This window comes from Notothenia rossii, assembly GCF_949606895.1.
Source record: "Notothenia rossii genome assembly, chromosome: 1".
Classification (NCBI taxonomy): Eukaryota; Metazoa; Chordata; class Actinopteri; order Perciformes; family Nototheniidae; genus Notothenia; species Notothenia rossii.
In genome coordinates, this window is record NC_136912.1 from 91,537,939 (window position 1) to 91,552,843 (window position 14,905).

General features: G+C 39.2%; 2 protein-coding genes across 3 annotated transcripts; both read left to right on the forward strand.

The window, feature by feature from the left end:
* The first annotated feature begins 1,518 nt into the window (after positions 1–1,518).
* Positions 1,519–8,279, forward strand: plcxd1.1 (phosphatidylinositol-specific phospholipase C, X domain containing 1, tandem duplicate 1). 2 transcript variants are annotated; one of them, XM_079659695.1, is made up of 7 exons: positions 1,519–1,897; positions 2,961–3,090; positions 3,944–4,086; positions 4,339–4,467; positions 5,966–6,121; positions 6,730–6,910; positions 7,428–8,279. In XM_079659695.1, the coding sequence occupies exons 2-7, from the start codon at positions 2,976–2,978 to the stop codon at positions 7,670–7,672; spliced, it is 969 nt and encodes a 322-aa protein (XP_079515821.1). In that variant the 5' UTR covers positions 1,519–1,897; positions 2,961–2,975; the 3' UTR covers positions 7,673–8,279. The 2 variants fall into 2 exon arrangements, with proteins under 2 accessions (XP_079515821.1, XP_079515822.1); XM_079659696.1 differs by having other exon boundaries at positions 1,519–1,689.
* A 732-nt stretch (positions 8,280–9,011) lies between these two features.
* plcxd1.2 (phospholipase C, X domain containing 1, tandem duplicate 2) lies at positions 9,012–14,849 on the forward strand. Its single transcript, XM_079682834.1, has 6 exons — positions 9,012–9,370; positions 10,315–10,451; positions 10,928–11,056; positions 11,136–11,291; positions 11,970–12,156; positions 14,025–14,849. The coding sequence occupies exons 1-6, from the start codon at positions 9,283–9,285 to the stop codon at positions 14,273–14,275; spliced, it is 948 nt and encodes a 315-aa protein (XP_079538960.1). The 5' UTR covers positions 9,012–9,282; the 3' UTR covers positions 14,276–14,849.
* Positions 14,850–14,905: the final 56 nt, after the last annotated feature.

The following is a 14,905-nucleotide window of genomic DNA, read 5'->3' on the forward strand; positions in this document are numbered from 1 at the left end:
CCCTTATGTTGTGTTCGGGTCTCCCGTGACCCGTTTCAAATTAAAATTATATAATAACTTACGCTCTAGTTTTTTGTATCGGAACAAGGCTTCATGATATCCTCCACAACAGATATATAAACACTACCAAACTGATTTGGAAAATGTTAGCGAAGTCTGAAGCTCCCTAAAAAAAAAAGTATATCATTTGGTGTTCGGGTCTGATTTGTTCGCAACATGCACCTGGTCTCCCATCCCTCTCGCCCCCTCCCCCCACGGGAACTCAACCTTGCACAAAATATATGTACACTAACACTTGAACCTGAACTCACACATGCAAAAGAAGAAGAAGAATTGGGAGGGATGAAACCCCTCTTTAATGGTGTAACATGGAGAGCACACAGTGAAAGGTGAACTGGGACCTCTCCTAGTAGCAGTCCACACTCAGATTTTAGGTCTGATCGGGGATTTGAACCGGCAACCCTACAGCTCCCAGTCCAAGCCCCTACTGACTGAGCCACTGCCGAATATGGTGTAATGTGTTTTGGGGCCATCAAATAAAATTACAACAGGATTGTACGGTTATGAATGCATAATAAGTTAGTTATGATGTAGTTAAAACAATATTGGATTATAGTCTTTTTTTGGTGTGTTTTGGACTGAAATAAATCATGGGTGAAAATTGACCCGCGAACACCATGAACGGTAACAGCTTTCGAACACAACACAAGGGTTAAATGGCCATGTCAATTTAAATATCTGAACCTGCTGACAGAGTGCCATAGAGCTAAATAAAAAACGTAATTAAAAATAAAAACATGATCTCATATTTTGTAAAATAAAAATAAAATAATATTTTTGTAAAAATATTTTTTAATTAATTCTACATTTTGTGCAAATGTTATAATAATAATAATAATAATAATAAAAATAATAATAATACAAATAAATCAATGCATAAATAGATGAATGACATTTTTTTATATTATGAACATTGTGTAAAACATAATAAAAAATATGTAAATTCATTGATAATTTATTTATAGTTTTTTTGTTTAATCCACACATGGCAGTTATTTTAAAACAAAACATGTACACTTAAAGTGTTTTTTAAATTATTTTATAGCGCATGGTGGAAAGGGGCAGGGAGAAGAAAATCTTATGTTACCTGCCCCTTCTTTAAAAAAAATAAAAAATGAAATAACCATCAAGAAGTTAAATAAAAGCAATAACATTTCAGTCACAAATACAGAAACATAAAACCAGAACGTCATCAAAAGTCAACTTCATACTGTTCCTTTCCAATTCCATTGATATAGTAGCTAATGGACCCCTCTTACAGCAGTGTACATAAAGTACCACAGGTTATGGTTAAAATAATAAATATATATAAATCGTCTGCTATACATGATAGTGCTAAAATGCTGACTCATGCTTCTGTTTTAGGACTGGTTCCCCCACCCCTGTATCGCCCCTGTCCTCAGACAGCCTGAGTCCGCCCCTGCCCTCCTCTCCGCGGGCTCTTTAAGAGGAGGAAGCCGCTCTGCATCTGCTGATCCGTGGTTCCTCCTCCTCCTCCCTCCCTCCTCCTCTCCCCGGCCCGCATGCTCCACAGCTCCGCCTCAGCACCGACAAACAGCCGGTGCATGAGGATCACCTGCAGCAGAATAACCGGGACATTACACCGTCATGGATCCCCGGTAACCGGAGGTACGATGCACCGGGCCCGCTGTGCTCCTCCTCCCCGGGGCTGAGCAGGTGTTTCCAGGTTGAACTGCGGAGGGTCTGTCCTGCAGGTTTTGTTCTGCTCAGCCATGACATGTTGTGTGGGATGGACCTCCTTTAGTGTCTGTGTTTCTAAGTGCTGGTCGGTCCGGTTCTGCAGGTTCTGCAGGTTCTGAGAGAGGAAGCAGGATAGGTGAGAGAGAAACTGACTGCTGAAAGTACGGAAGAGTGTGAGGGCCATGCATGATGAATACACAGGGAGGAGGGAGGGTTTAATTTGCATGAGGAGAATAAAGTTAAAATTATGAGAATAAAGAACACATCTCCAAATTACAATTTCTATATTTTCGTTATTTGAGGATTATTTTATTAATTTATTTTTGCATTTTGAAAATAAATTGGAACATTTGAGTGCAAAGTTGAAACTTCTACATTCTACATTTTCAGAATTTCATGGTATTTGAGGTTTTCTAAAAGCAAATTTTAAATGCATTTTGAGAAATAATCTACATAAAAAACATTTTCGAAGTCTTTGATTTTAGAGGATTTTTAATTGAAATGTATTAGAAGGTTTGAGAGCAAATCAAACTACAATAATAACAAATTCATATTTTATTATCCTGTTTTTTTTTTTAACGTTTGGAAATTCTGACTTTCAACAATTTAACTTTATTCTCTTAATTTCTACTTTTATTTTCTATTTTGGACTAACTTTAAAAAGTTGAAAAAAACTTTTTTAAATAATGCAATGAGTACCTTTGCAGAATGTATGGTATTAGAGGAGCATTATTTGAATTTTGTAATATTAGTTGGACAATTGGTATTTGGTCTAACCATCTAAAGTTTGGATTTATTCCGAATTTTTTGAATTTATTCACAACATTTAAAAAACAAATTCATCATTCAACGTTTTTTTCCAAATGTTTACTTTATTCTCAAAATTCTACTTTATATCCTTGAATTGGAAATGTATAAAATTCAACCTAAATTGGAAATGTCTTTATAATTTTTTCATTTTCAACATTAAACTTTATATCTTTGAAATTTAGATTTTTATTCTCATCATTTCAGTTTGATTTTGGGAAATGTGACCCCATTTTTAAATGTTTGACTCAATTGTCTATAAGATTGTTCACTGAAAATTGGCCATGAACCTCTTCCGTATCAGTTTAATTGACACTATAAACCCCTAAACAAACTCCTCTCTACCTGCCAGGAAACATCATTAACCCCTTCCTCACCAATCATGTTTTCAGACCCTGGAGTTCAGCATGTTCTCCCCCCCGAAGAGGGAGTCGAGCCTGGGGGAGCTGCCCATGGAGAGCTGGATGTCCCTGCTGCCCCCCCCTCTCTGGGACACCCCCCTAAACCAGCTGGCCATCCCCGGTACGCGCACGCACACACACACACACACACACACACACACACACACACACACACACACACACACACACACACACACACACACACACAACATATTACTATTTCATAATATAATAATAATATAATTATCCCCCGAGCCTACAGGTGGAAGCTGGGGTGAAGCTGGGGTGATGGTGGGGCAGATTTTAGTGCATGTAAATGGTCTGCAGAGGCTAAAATCCCAGAGGGAGTTTCTCTCCCACACTAACCCAGTAGCAACACAACAGTGTATGTTATTTTTCCACATTTAAAAAAATATGTTTTCACAGTACTTAAATGTATTCTCAATGCATTTTTTCAATAATATTTCTTCATTTCTTTTCAATATTTGATCTTATTTTTACATTTGAATATCTGTTACATTACATAACACATCACTTGTTAGACGCTCTTATCCAAAGCGACTTACACACTCAATACTGTCCGTGGGCAATCCCCACAGGAGCAATTTGGGGTGAAGTGTCTTGCCCAGGGACACAACGACATGCTGACTGCAGTGGGGTTTGAACCTGTGACCCCCTGATCCGAACACCAACGGACAACGCACTGCACCACACGCCTATCTCTTACCTTGCATTTAAACAGCTACTTAAGATTGTTTGATTTTAACTAAAAAAAGATCCCCCAAAGATGTCTTGTCTGTGATGCAATTGAAATACTTGCTTCCTACCAAAATGTATGCTTATTGTGTTCATTATAGGGATACTATTTTAATTTATGACAGCATAATCAAGATATGCAATAGCCTCAAATCTACTTCATGAAACTCTGAAATGTCTACGAATAATTTCTGTTTGTTATATTTCCTCTGGTGCAGGAAGCCACAATGCCATAACGTACTGTCTGGATATGAATGACCACTCTCCGGTGGACCTCACGCAGCCCGACCTGCTGCAGAAACTCGACAAATTCATGAAGCCTCTCATCCGGCCCTTTGTCTACAAGTGGGCCATCACACAGGTGGGACTCACAGGGAATAAACTGTGCCAAAAATAACCCGTCCAATTATTAAGTTATGCATTACTCTCACTGCTTTGGCATCATAACCATCACACTGCATGTAAATCCTTATTGTGTGTCTTAATTATAATTGCAGGCTAAGACCTAAGCATTTCCAGCATTAATATCAATATAATTACACTGTTGTGGGTATTTGTTCACATGATGATTATGAAGTTAATTCTTATTTTCTTCCTCTCTCGTGTGCTGCAGGAGGTCGGCATAAAGCAGCAGCTGGACTCGGGGGTCAGATACTGTGACCTGAGGATCGCTCACCGACCCAACGACACGTCCACAGACCTCTACTTCTACCACGGAGTGTACACCGCGCTCACTGTGGAGGTAACACACACACACACACACACACACACACACACACACACACACACACACACACACACACACACACACACACACACACACACACACACACACACACACACACACACACACAAACACACATATAAAATAAGGCTTTGCATTTTGTGTCTCTTTTCAGTATTTTGTGTCTCCATGCTTTAATGTTCAAAAAGCTCTTTATTGTTCTCATACTGCCTGTGCTGCAGCACCTCTTTTCACCCTCTGTCTGAAACCAGAGCCCAGTCTGCTCTGATTGGTTAGCTGGCCGGCTCTGTTGTGATTGGTCAACCACTTATAGATGTCCCGCCCCTTACCCTTCGCATACAATGTGTTGGATAGAAGTGCAAGTGTTAGGTTTTTCTAAATGGCCCTTCAGTTTAGTCCTAGTCCTCTTATCTACTGCGTCTCCTCTCGCTCCCTTGTCTCCTGCAGCCTTGGAGCTTTATCAATCTTTCCCCTCTGCAGTGTATTGGTATGACCTAAGAAGTTGATGCGTTTTGCCCAAAACATTCATAAAACAATCTCTTCTTCAGATAATAACAGGACAAAGCTGACGCACTGTGTCAGACAGAAAAGACAACCAGGAGTCCATCTTATCAGGTGGATGATCACTCTCTGCTACAAACAGAATTTGCTTCGACATGTTATCAAATGCTGATTATTGTGTTAGGATTGGGCATATGAGTGAGCAAGAGAGCTTCAGAGTTGGTAGGCCAGGAAATGTATCACCTTGTTGCTGCAGTGAAATGTCTTCTAAATCTTAAACGTCTAAAATCAGTTCGAGCTCTTCAGTGTCCTCCTTGTCTTCTGAGTCCTTGCTCCAAAGGTTTCTTAACATCTATGGTCCGGAAGTAAACAAAGGAGTCTAATGAAAGCAGAGAAACTCCCTCTGAAGGGGATTTTAGCCTTTGCAGACCATTTACATGCACTAAAACCTATAGAACATACTAAATCTGGGTTGTCAAACATTCAGCAAAAACCATAGGGTCCAATCCGGCGACTTTGCAAAGTGTAAAAACGACAGAGAAGACATTCAGTGCATTTTCAAAAGGTGTATGAATACATGTTGTACATTTACAAGGCAAGAGGATAACTCAACCTTCTTCCTTAATAGTTCCCACTTTAGTCTGTACGGTGGTGTGTCAGGATTACTACACAGATGTGGAAATGAATGTTAAATATTTTCGAGCTCTCGCTTAATCTTCACCGTGTGTCTCTTCACCGTGTGTTTCTTAGACATGTGTTTCTTCACCGTGTGTTTCTTTACCGTGTGTTTCTTTACCGTGTGTTTCTTCACCGTGTGTTTGTTAGACGTGCGTTTCTTCACCGTGTGTTTGTTAGACGTGTGTTTCTTAGACATGTGTTTGTTAGACGTGTGTTTCTTTACCGTGTGTCTCTTTACCGTGTGTTACTTCACCGTGTGTTTCTTTACCGTGTGTCTCTTTACCGTGTGTCTCTTCACCGTGTGCCCTGTCTGCAGGCGGTGCTGCTGGAGATCAGGCAGTGGATGGACGCTCACCCCCGGGAGGTGCTCATCCTCTCCTTCAGTCACTTCCTGGGCCTGAGCCCGGAGCTGCACATGCTGCTGATCAGCACCATCCGCAGCGTGTTCGCCTCCAAACTCTGCCCCAAAACGGTGAGACTCCTCCTGCAGAGGATAATCATGAAATCTGCATGCTTCTTCTGTCATTGACCTACAAAGTCAATGCACGGTTCCAAATAGACCCATAAAGAAAGGATGAAGAATTAATTTGCATGTTTCTCTGAAAGGATACAACACTTGTGGTGCTGTAAATGCATAAAACAAGTGCTCGCTCTTTTGGTTACTATTTAATAAATATATTCGAATACCTTTTGGTCTATAGAGGACATTTTGTATACCCGTTAAGCTGATTTGAGGTTATATGTGAAATGATTGTCACTGTTAACAATAATAAGTTATAGATTTTTTGCGATTGATGTCGGTTGAAGATTTTTTTATATCGTGGACCTGGAAAAAATCTAAATATAAAAAAAAAAATGTAATGTGCACAGTGCATACCAAAAATATTTTGAAAATATGTACAATATAGTTGAGAAACACTTGCACATAATGAAACAATAAATACAAATAATAATAATAATTACAATATAATCAAATAAAAAAGACAACAAGGGATAAGAAAGGATAATCTAGTCTATTAATACAAATAAAAATAGAATAACAGCAATCTTATTATCTTATATTCTTTGATAATATTTCAGGAGGTGTTGACCCTGCGTAACCTGTGGGCCCGGGGCCTCGGTGTCATCGTGTCCTATGAACACGTGCTCTCCTGCAGCAGCGCTGACCTCTGGCCTCACATCCCGTACTGGTGGGCCAACAAGTGCCGAGCCGAGGAGCTCATCCAGGAGTTCGAGAGCCGCAAGCAGAGCGGCAGGCCAGGTAAATAAAAGCACGCTGGAAAGATGTATTACTCTGAGGTAACGGCATCTATACTCAAGTTAAGGTTCATTAAACTGTGGATTTCCTACTGTTAACAAACTATGCCAGGGTAATTAAGAGTGAAAATGAATCACACTAATTTCTTTATGAAGTTTTATAAAAATTGCTCTTTTTAAAATACAATAAATAAAAAACAAAATTATAAGCAAAAAGCACTAATTAATACAATAAAATCGAGTTATATTTTATCATTATTTCTATGGTTATTATTATTACTGTATTTCTTTTATATTAATAATACAAAAATCCTTGATGTATTTATATTTTCCTTAAAAAACAAACAAGTAATTTGCACATTTTATAACAACAATTAACTTGTGTGGAGGGTGGGTTTTTTATTGTATTTATTTAATTGTTTGTTTTGTAAGGGAACTGTATGTGTGTACTTCATGTGGTGTTTTGAATGTGCCAACTTGGCCCACAAAGTTGTCATTTTGATTTCCATACTGTGTTTCAGGGGGTTTCTTCGTCACAGGCATGAACCTGACGGAGGACCTGAAGTACATCTGCACCCACCCCACAGAGTCCCTGAAGGACCTGGTGGTGTCCACCTACCCCCCCCTGCTCGGCTGGGTGCAGCAGCAGAGCCCCGGCTGTGGGGGGGGCTCGCTCAACATCATCGCCGGAGACTTCGTCACCGAGAGCGGCTTCGTGCCCACCGTCGTCTCTCTGAACGAGAAACTGCTGAAACACTCGTCATGACTGCTCTCCAATAATTAAACACACACACACACACACACACACACACACACACACACACACACACACACACACACACACACACACATATGGGAAGAACCACGGCATGTTTAGTGGCAGAGAACGGACTTGAATTATTATTTTCAATATAAAATGCACTGATAAGGAGGATGTATATTTTAGACTTTTTAATATTTCCACTTTTGTTTACATTCACTATTTATGCAAATGTACTCCTGTATCAGATTTCACGAGTCGCCAGAGTTTTATGTTACCAGAGCAATAATAGTAATAACAAAAACAACGCAACTAATCTCACCTTTTACTTTTTAAGTAAGCACAAGCGATGTATTCAAGCAGCACATGTGATTGTAACGTAGGTCACACACTTTTATAAATCTGACGTGTCGGCAGCAGCTAGGTATACTGTATTTATCCTCAGAGAACGTAGAGTAGACTTTACACTCATGCAAAATGCATGGGAAACTTATTTGCATGAATCCAACCTCTGACTGTTTTACTCACTCAACAGGTGAGGCCTTGTTTTAAATAATGCTGCGCCGCTGTGCCTGTGGAGATGAGCTTTTCAAATAAACATGAGCGTTTTTAATCGAGTCCTTTTGTTTTATTTCATGACAATCAGCCGTCAAAAATTCCCCTTGGGGATTAATAAAGCTTCTTTAATAATGTCCACATAAGCACATTACTCGCATGTTAGGACGTAACAACAGCAGTTATGTAGTAGAGCATGAATTAAATAAGTGAACGCTTCCTGCTGGTGATTTAAGACAGTCAGTTTCATTGTCAAAGTTTCTCTGTTCCCGTACTTGCTTCTGCTATTCGTATCATATCAGTGTACAATATATATAATCTGTATACCAAGCTTCAGCGGACATGCATATACAACAGGTTCACAGGGCTTTGTGTAGCTGAGTTTCAGTCAGCTGGTTTAGGTACACATGAGTCTCTGTGATCTTTCAGGTCTAACCACATTCCTGAAAAGCATCAAAGTGCTTTAATCTATTCTCTATTTTATGTTATTCTTTTCTACTCTATTTTTAATACCTATTTTATTGCATTATATTCCCTTATTCTCTTTTTTATTCTTTATTTTATAACTTCTACTCACTTTTTTACCCTCTGTTTGGTTATGTACTAGTACTTTTTTTATTCTATATTGAATTCCTCTCTATTATATATGATATTTTCTATATTCTCAGTTATAATTTTTTTCTTCTCGAATTTCTTCTTTTCTAATTTCAATGTTATCTATCTGAACATGCTGCATGATATTAGCCCCGCCCCTTCCTGACGTCATGGCCACGAGTTTCCGGAAGTTTAAACAGTGTTCAAAGACACGTATTAATATTCCACAGAAAGAGAACAAAAACTAAGTCACGTGCTTTACCTTCAGAGGATTCTCACAACACCTGAAATACCAACAGACTGCAGGAATGAGGAACCTCCTCCCCCTGCAGTCTGTGTCTCTGTGTGTGTGTGCGTGTGTCGTGTGTGTGTGTGTGTATGTGTGAGCGAGGTGGATGGGGTTAAAGGGACCAGATAAAGGAAGTAATAAATGGTTTATTCCCGGTTTTTGAGTTTCTCCTGCAGTCATGAGTAAGATGAGTTGCAGCCCGGACTGGATGTCCTCTCTCCCGGAGGAGCTGTGGGACACGCCGCTCACGGAGCTCGCCATACCGGGTAAATATTTCACATTATGCAGGGCTTAGTAATAATACAAGTATATCACTGTTTTTATTGTGTTGTGTCTTATATATATTACTGTTGCATTGTTGAAGGGGTTTCGTTGCCATAACTACACTGTAGCTACTGTGTTAATGACAATACAATCTTTGAGTTTGAATCTTGAAAGTATTTAGATATTTTATTCAAGTTAAAGCAGCGGTGGATAGTAACTAAGTGGGCTACATTTACTCAAGTACTGTGGCCAGTGGTGGATAGTAACTAAGTACATTATTCAAGTACTGTTGCCAGTGGTGGATAGTAACTAAGTAGGCCTACATTTACTTAAATACTGTAGCCAGTGGTGGACATTAACTAAGTACATTTACTCAAGTACTGTAACTAAGTACATGTACTCAAGTACTGTAGCCAGTGGTGGATAGTTACGAAGTACATTTACTCAAGTACTGTAACTAAGTACATGTACTCAAGTACTGTAGCCAGTGGTGGATAGTAACTAAGTACATGTACTCAAGTACTGTAGCCAGTGGTGGATAGTAATTTAGTACATTTACTCAAGTACGTTACTTAGGTACCATTTTGGGGGACTTGTACTGGTTTGGGGAGTAATGGATTACTTGTAACTGGATTTTGTAATCAGGATTTAAAAAAATAGACCTATTCCCTTGCAGTTACATAAAATAAAATGTTTAATCAGATTACTTTTAAATGTTTTGAAATGGGGATTACAACCAGGATTACAATGTAACGGTACATTTTAAAGTACAAATGTAAATATTATTGGGAGACATAGAGCTTGATTATTATTTTTGGTTTAAATGTAGGCAACTTTTTCCTATTCTGTAGGCGTATCCTATCAGAGGACACATTTCATTTTTTATTTCAGAGTTGACACAAGGGAATTTTAAATCTTAGACGATGATTCAAATGTGTTTCTGCAGGGAGCCATGATGCGATGAGTTACTGCCTCGACATCAACTCTCCGCTGGTCCCGTCCGAGTCCGATTGCTTCAGGATCCTCGACGGACTGTTCTACTGTTTCACCAGACCCACCATCTTCAAATGGGCCACAACACAGGTACTGTATAACGTGGGTTGATGCTCGGAAGTCAAAATAAATACAAAAACTATAATAATAATAATAATAAAAATAGATAAATGAATAATAATCATACAGATGAATACAAATAATTATACAAATAATAATAAAACATATAATTATAATAAAAAATAATAGAACAAATTATAATAATATAATTAATTAATAATAAAACTAGAAAATAATAAAATAACAAAAATAATAACAAAAATAATAATAATACAGTTATAAAATAATAAAATAACTAAATAATAATAACAAAATAATACAAATTAAAAACGTTACTTCTGTACGTTTAAGCTAATTTACTTACCTTATCCTTTCTTTTTTTAGTTTGTTTCTTCAAAGTATTCACATATTGTAAGTCGCTTTGGATAAAACCTAAATGAACTGAATGAAGTAAAATATAATAAAAAATGTATTTCCATGTTTTATGATTTGTTCCCTCTTTGCAGGACAAAAGCATAGAGGACCAGCTCTCCATGGGGATCCGATACTTCGATCTCCGCGTTGCACACAAACTAAAAGACCCCTCCAGCGACCTTTACTTCACGCACATCATTTACACACATCTAACCGTCCTGGTGAGTTGAATTATCTTATTGGTTAAACTCTCACTTTGGGTTTTAATTCCAGATCCACATTAAAAGTTTCTCTTTTCAGGAAACGCTGTCCTCTGTTGCCTTGTGGCTGAACTCTCACCCGAAGGAGGTCGTTATTCTCGCCTGCAGCCACTTTGAGGGAATCAGCGACGAACTGCACCAGTCTTTTATCTTCTCCTTGAAGAAGATGTTCGGGTCGAAGCTCTGCCCCCACGAGGTGAGCTTCCCTTTCTACGGCGCTTCTAAAATGTGCAGAGAAAGCACCTGGAAACACATTTTAAAGCACTTATATATAATATTATATAACTCTGAAAGTCATTGAAAAGCAAACCAACTAAACATGGTCAGTGTTGGACTGTCTTAATATTATACAGTGTATCAGAGATTAGATCAATAACCAGCTCAGAGCATATCATTCATTTCAGCATGGATGGATAATTGATCAGGCTAATGGATCATTTCAGGGTCTAACGACTAAAAGTAGAAGCAAAACCAAAACAAACACATAAAAAACGACCACTAAGAGACGCAGAGCTACATCAGATTTTTATATGGAGTGTTACGAAGAGAAATCCAGAATCTCCTTTGTAAAAACCTTTGAGTCCAATATGTGTCACCTTGTGTGAATCTATACTGTCCTGTTTTTCACTGAATCTCCCCACAGTGATATATAAAGGTCAATCTTATCTTCTCTTATCTTCTGTCAACACATTAAAACCAGACTGCTGAGCTCACATTTCAGTTATGGGAAGGTCTGCAAATGAGCACATATTAGCATTTCAGAAAACTCATTATACAAAATAGAATTCTTCTTAAAGTCAGTAATGAACCGGGGAAGTTTCATGATGGTGTCTGTTATTTTATTTTGTATTCACCTGTAGTGTCTCCTCCTCAGGTTTGTGTGGCCCCCACACTGCGCAGCCTCTGGGCCGCGGGGCAACAGGTCATCCTCTCCTACGACTCCCAGCATCCATTGGAGCACCCGGAGCTGTGGCCGGACATCCCGTACTGGTGGGCCAACCAGCACACAGCGAAGGAGGTCATCAGTTACCTTGACTGGAACAAAGAGCAAGGCCGCCCAGGTGAGGCTGGGAGAGAAACTCCCTCTGGAGAGAACGGGGATTTGAGCCTTTGCAGACCATTTACATGCACTAAAACCTATATTACACACTACAGCAGGGGTCGGCAACCTTTTTGATATGAAGTGCCATTTAAAAAAAAAAATGTTATCAGCGTGCCAACCATAGGTGTCAACGATCGAGAATTATCAACGGGAGGGCGGGGGGGGGGGGGGGTTGAGGTGTTGGACGCTCGTGAACTATCAGCAGGAGGGCGGGGAAGCAGTGTGTGGACCTGTCAGCGCAACTTACATGATGCCGAATTTAACAAACACCTTTAAATAATTGGTTTAAACGGCGTAATAATAAGGACAATCGTCCGTTCTGTGATTCTCCAGAGCACACATGTTAGGATATTAGGCTCATGGAAGTGAAACGAGGAAGCGGAAAAACAGAGGTCTGTGATGTATTTTGTGAAACAGAAGAACAGCTAAATAAATGCAACGGCCTCCTAAGAAGAGCTCGCCTCTCTCCAGTCATTTAAGCTAAAGTGGGTTATTGAACCTGAAGCTTGTTGCTTCTGCCCTCCTCGACTACGGTCTGTGAGCCGACAGGAAAGGTCAACACACAGATGGCCAGTCCCTTTGTAGCGTATTATTTCGATAACAGATGAGCAGATCGCCACTGGGCTTTCAACTAAATACACAGCCACGCAAAAACTGCGGCATTTGTAGGCTACAGCTCCTTATGGGTGCTGCAATTAGTGAAGTGCTTTATTCCTCTGTGGTGAAACGATCAGCACTGCACCACGGAGGAAAGCGGCAGAATGTCACCTGGAGTTAAAGTGAGCGGGGCTGCGTTGCATGCATGGCTTCCTTCTGCAGGTAACGGGGAGACGCGCTCTGGCGGCGGTCTCGTTCAGGATCGGAAAATACAATTTCAATATTTTGCACACTTATTCCACTTATTCCTAGTGCCAATGCTGGCACGCGTGCCAGGGGTTGCCGATCCCTGCACTACAGAATCAGAACAGGTTTATTACCAGGTAGGTTGACACGTACGAGGAATTTGACTTGGTGTCATGGTGCATACATAAAAGTAAAACACAAATAAAAAACACAGATAGAGAACTATTTTAAGAAAAATGTAATAACATTTCAATTTCAAATATTTAAAATAATAGAAAATATAGTAAAATATAGCAGTATTTACATAGAAACATACATATAACCAGCACGGCCCCTAGTAGACCCCCACACACACAACAACACAGACTATAACACCTCTTGTTGTTAAATACCAACTATGTGCAATATATATATGCCGTTAAAAACTGTGCATTATAAAACGGACAAGTCAAATCAAGCAATCTGATTGGTTCTTAGCCGTGATGTACTGAGCGTATACCACGGGTAGAATTGTAAGTTACTTTTCACAACAAGTCAGTATCCCTCCGCGTCTGAGAAAAACAGTATACAGTCGACCCTCCGCTTCGCGTCGCCCCTTAGCTGTGATATAATGAGCATATACCACGGCCTGTCGTGAGCTATTGCTTAAATATATACCTGGCTGCTAAATCCTCAGAACTGTGACAGGATGTGTATTTTGTAAAATGTCTAACTTTTTAATTTCTTTGCAAAATGTGTAACTTTTTTTATTATTCTAAAAATCTTTTTATGCATGCTTAGGTAACATTAAGCTGTCTTTGGCTATTTTCTGCTGCAGCAATGTAAATGAGATCTATGATAGAAATAGAATGGAATAAAATATGGAATATAATTCGGCAGTAATACAAAAAGAAAACAGATATTGTGTACGTTGTGTGCAGGAAAGGGAAACCCCCCCAAAACACAGCAGGGCCTCTTTAATGATGGTTTTGGTTTTTCCTGCAGATGGTTTCTTCGTCTGCGGCCTGAACCTGACGGCCGATCGGTGCTTCATCACGGAGAACCTGCGGCAGTCCTTAAGGACGATCACCTTCAGTAACTGGGAGTGTTTGCGGGGCTGGGTGGAGAAGCAGACCCCCGGCTCGGGCCCCCAGAGCCTCAACATCATCGCAGGAGACTTCGTGGGGCCCCTGCCTCTCTGCTCCCTCATCATCGCGCTCAACCAAAAACTTCTACGGAATAAAAGCTCCAGATAAAAAAACTTTTTATTCGACTGGAAACTGATCCTTTATGATGTACAGCTTACCTCACTTCCTCTATTTCCTACTTTTATGTACATGTTTGTCTCCATTAAGAGTAGGAACGGTATTTTTTTTAACTTCTGTATCTATTACTTTAATTTAAGGGGGGTTTTTTTCACCAGAAAATGTACAGCTCTAATATATGTTTAAAAAATCATTCTTTTAGAAAATGTTATAATTAAATATTTTATTATACTGTAAAATACACATAACCTTTGTGTTCCACGTGAACTGATCCTGAATACCTCATTTCCTCTTTTTATACTGCATCTAGTTGAAGGAAATGTTAAGAATAATATCTGTAATATCATATTTCTGTATCTGTTGCTAGAAAACGTTATGTATGTTTTTACTATACAGCTCTAATGTGCAATATATCTACTAGAGCATATGTCCTTCTTTTACAGAAACATATGAGTGAATATTTGTATTGTAATGTTTTGATGTTCTGCATTACAAAAATATTTAAATTAAGTTTTCCATGGAAGCCAGCACAGGCAGGTGAGAAAAATAAATTCTTAGGATCCATTTTCTGAGTCTGAAACAAAAGATGTGTCCAGTATTTTCAAAGGCTACAGCTCTAAC

Excerpts from the sequence above, each read along its gene's own strand:
- plcxd1.1 (XM_079659695.1), top strand. The coding sequence starts at position 2,976 with ATGTTCTCCCCCCCGAAGAGGGAGTCGAGCCTGGGGGAGCTGCCCATG. Across the intron at positions 3,091-3,943 it reads AAACCAGCTGGCCATCCCCG|GAAGCCACAATGCCATAACG; the intron begins GTACGCGCACGC and ends CCTCTGGTGCAG. Across the intron at positions 6,122-6,729 it reads CCAAACTCTGCCCCAAAACG|GAGGTGTTGACCCTGCGTAA; the intron begins GTGAGACTCCTC and ends ATAATATTTCAG.
- plcxd1.2 (XM_079682834.1), top strand. The coding sequence starts at position 9,283 with ATGAGTAAGATGAGTTGCAGCCCGGACTGGATGTCCTCTCTCCCGGAG. Across the intron at positions 10,452-10,927 it reads TCAAATGGGCCACAACACAG|GACAAAAGCATAGAGGACCA; the intron begins GTACTGTATAAC and ends CCCTCTTTGCAG. Across the intron at positions 11,057-11,135 it reads ACACACATCTAACCGTCCTG|GAAACGCTGTCCTCTGTTGC; the intron begins GTGAGTTGAATT and ends TTCTCTTTTCAG.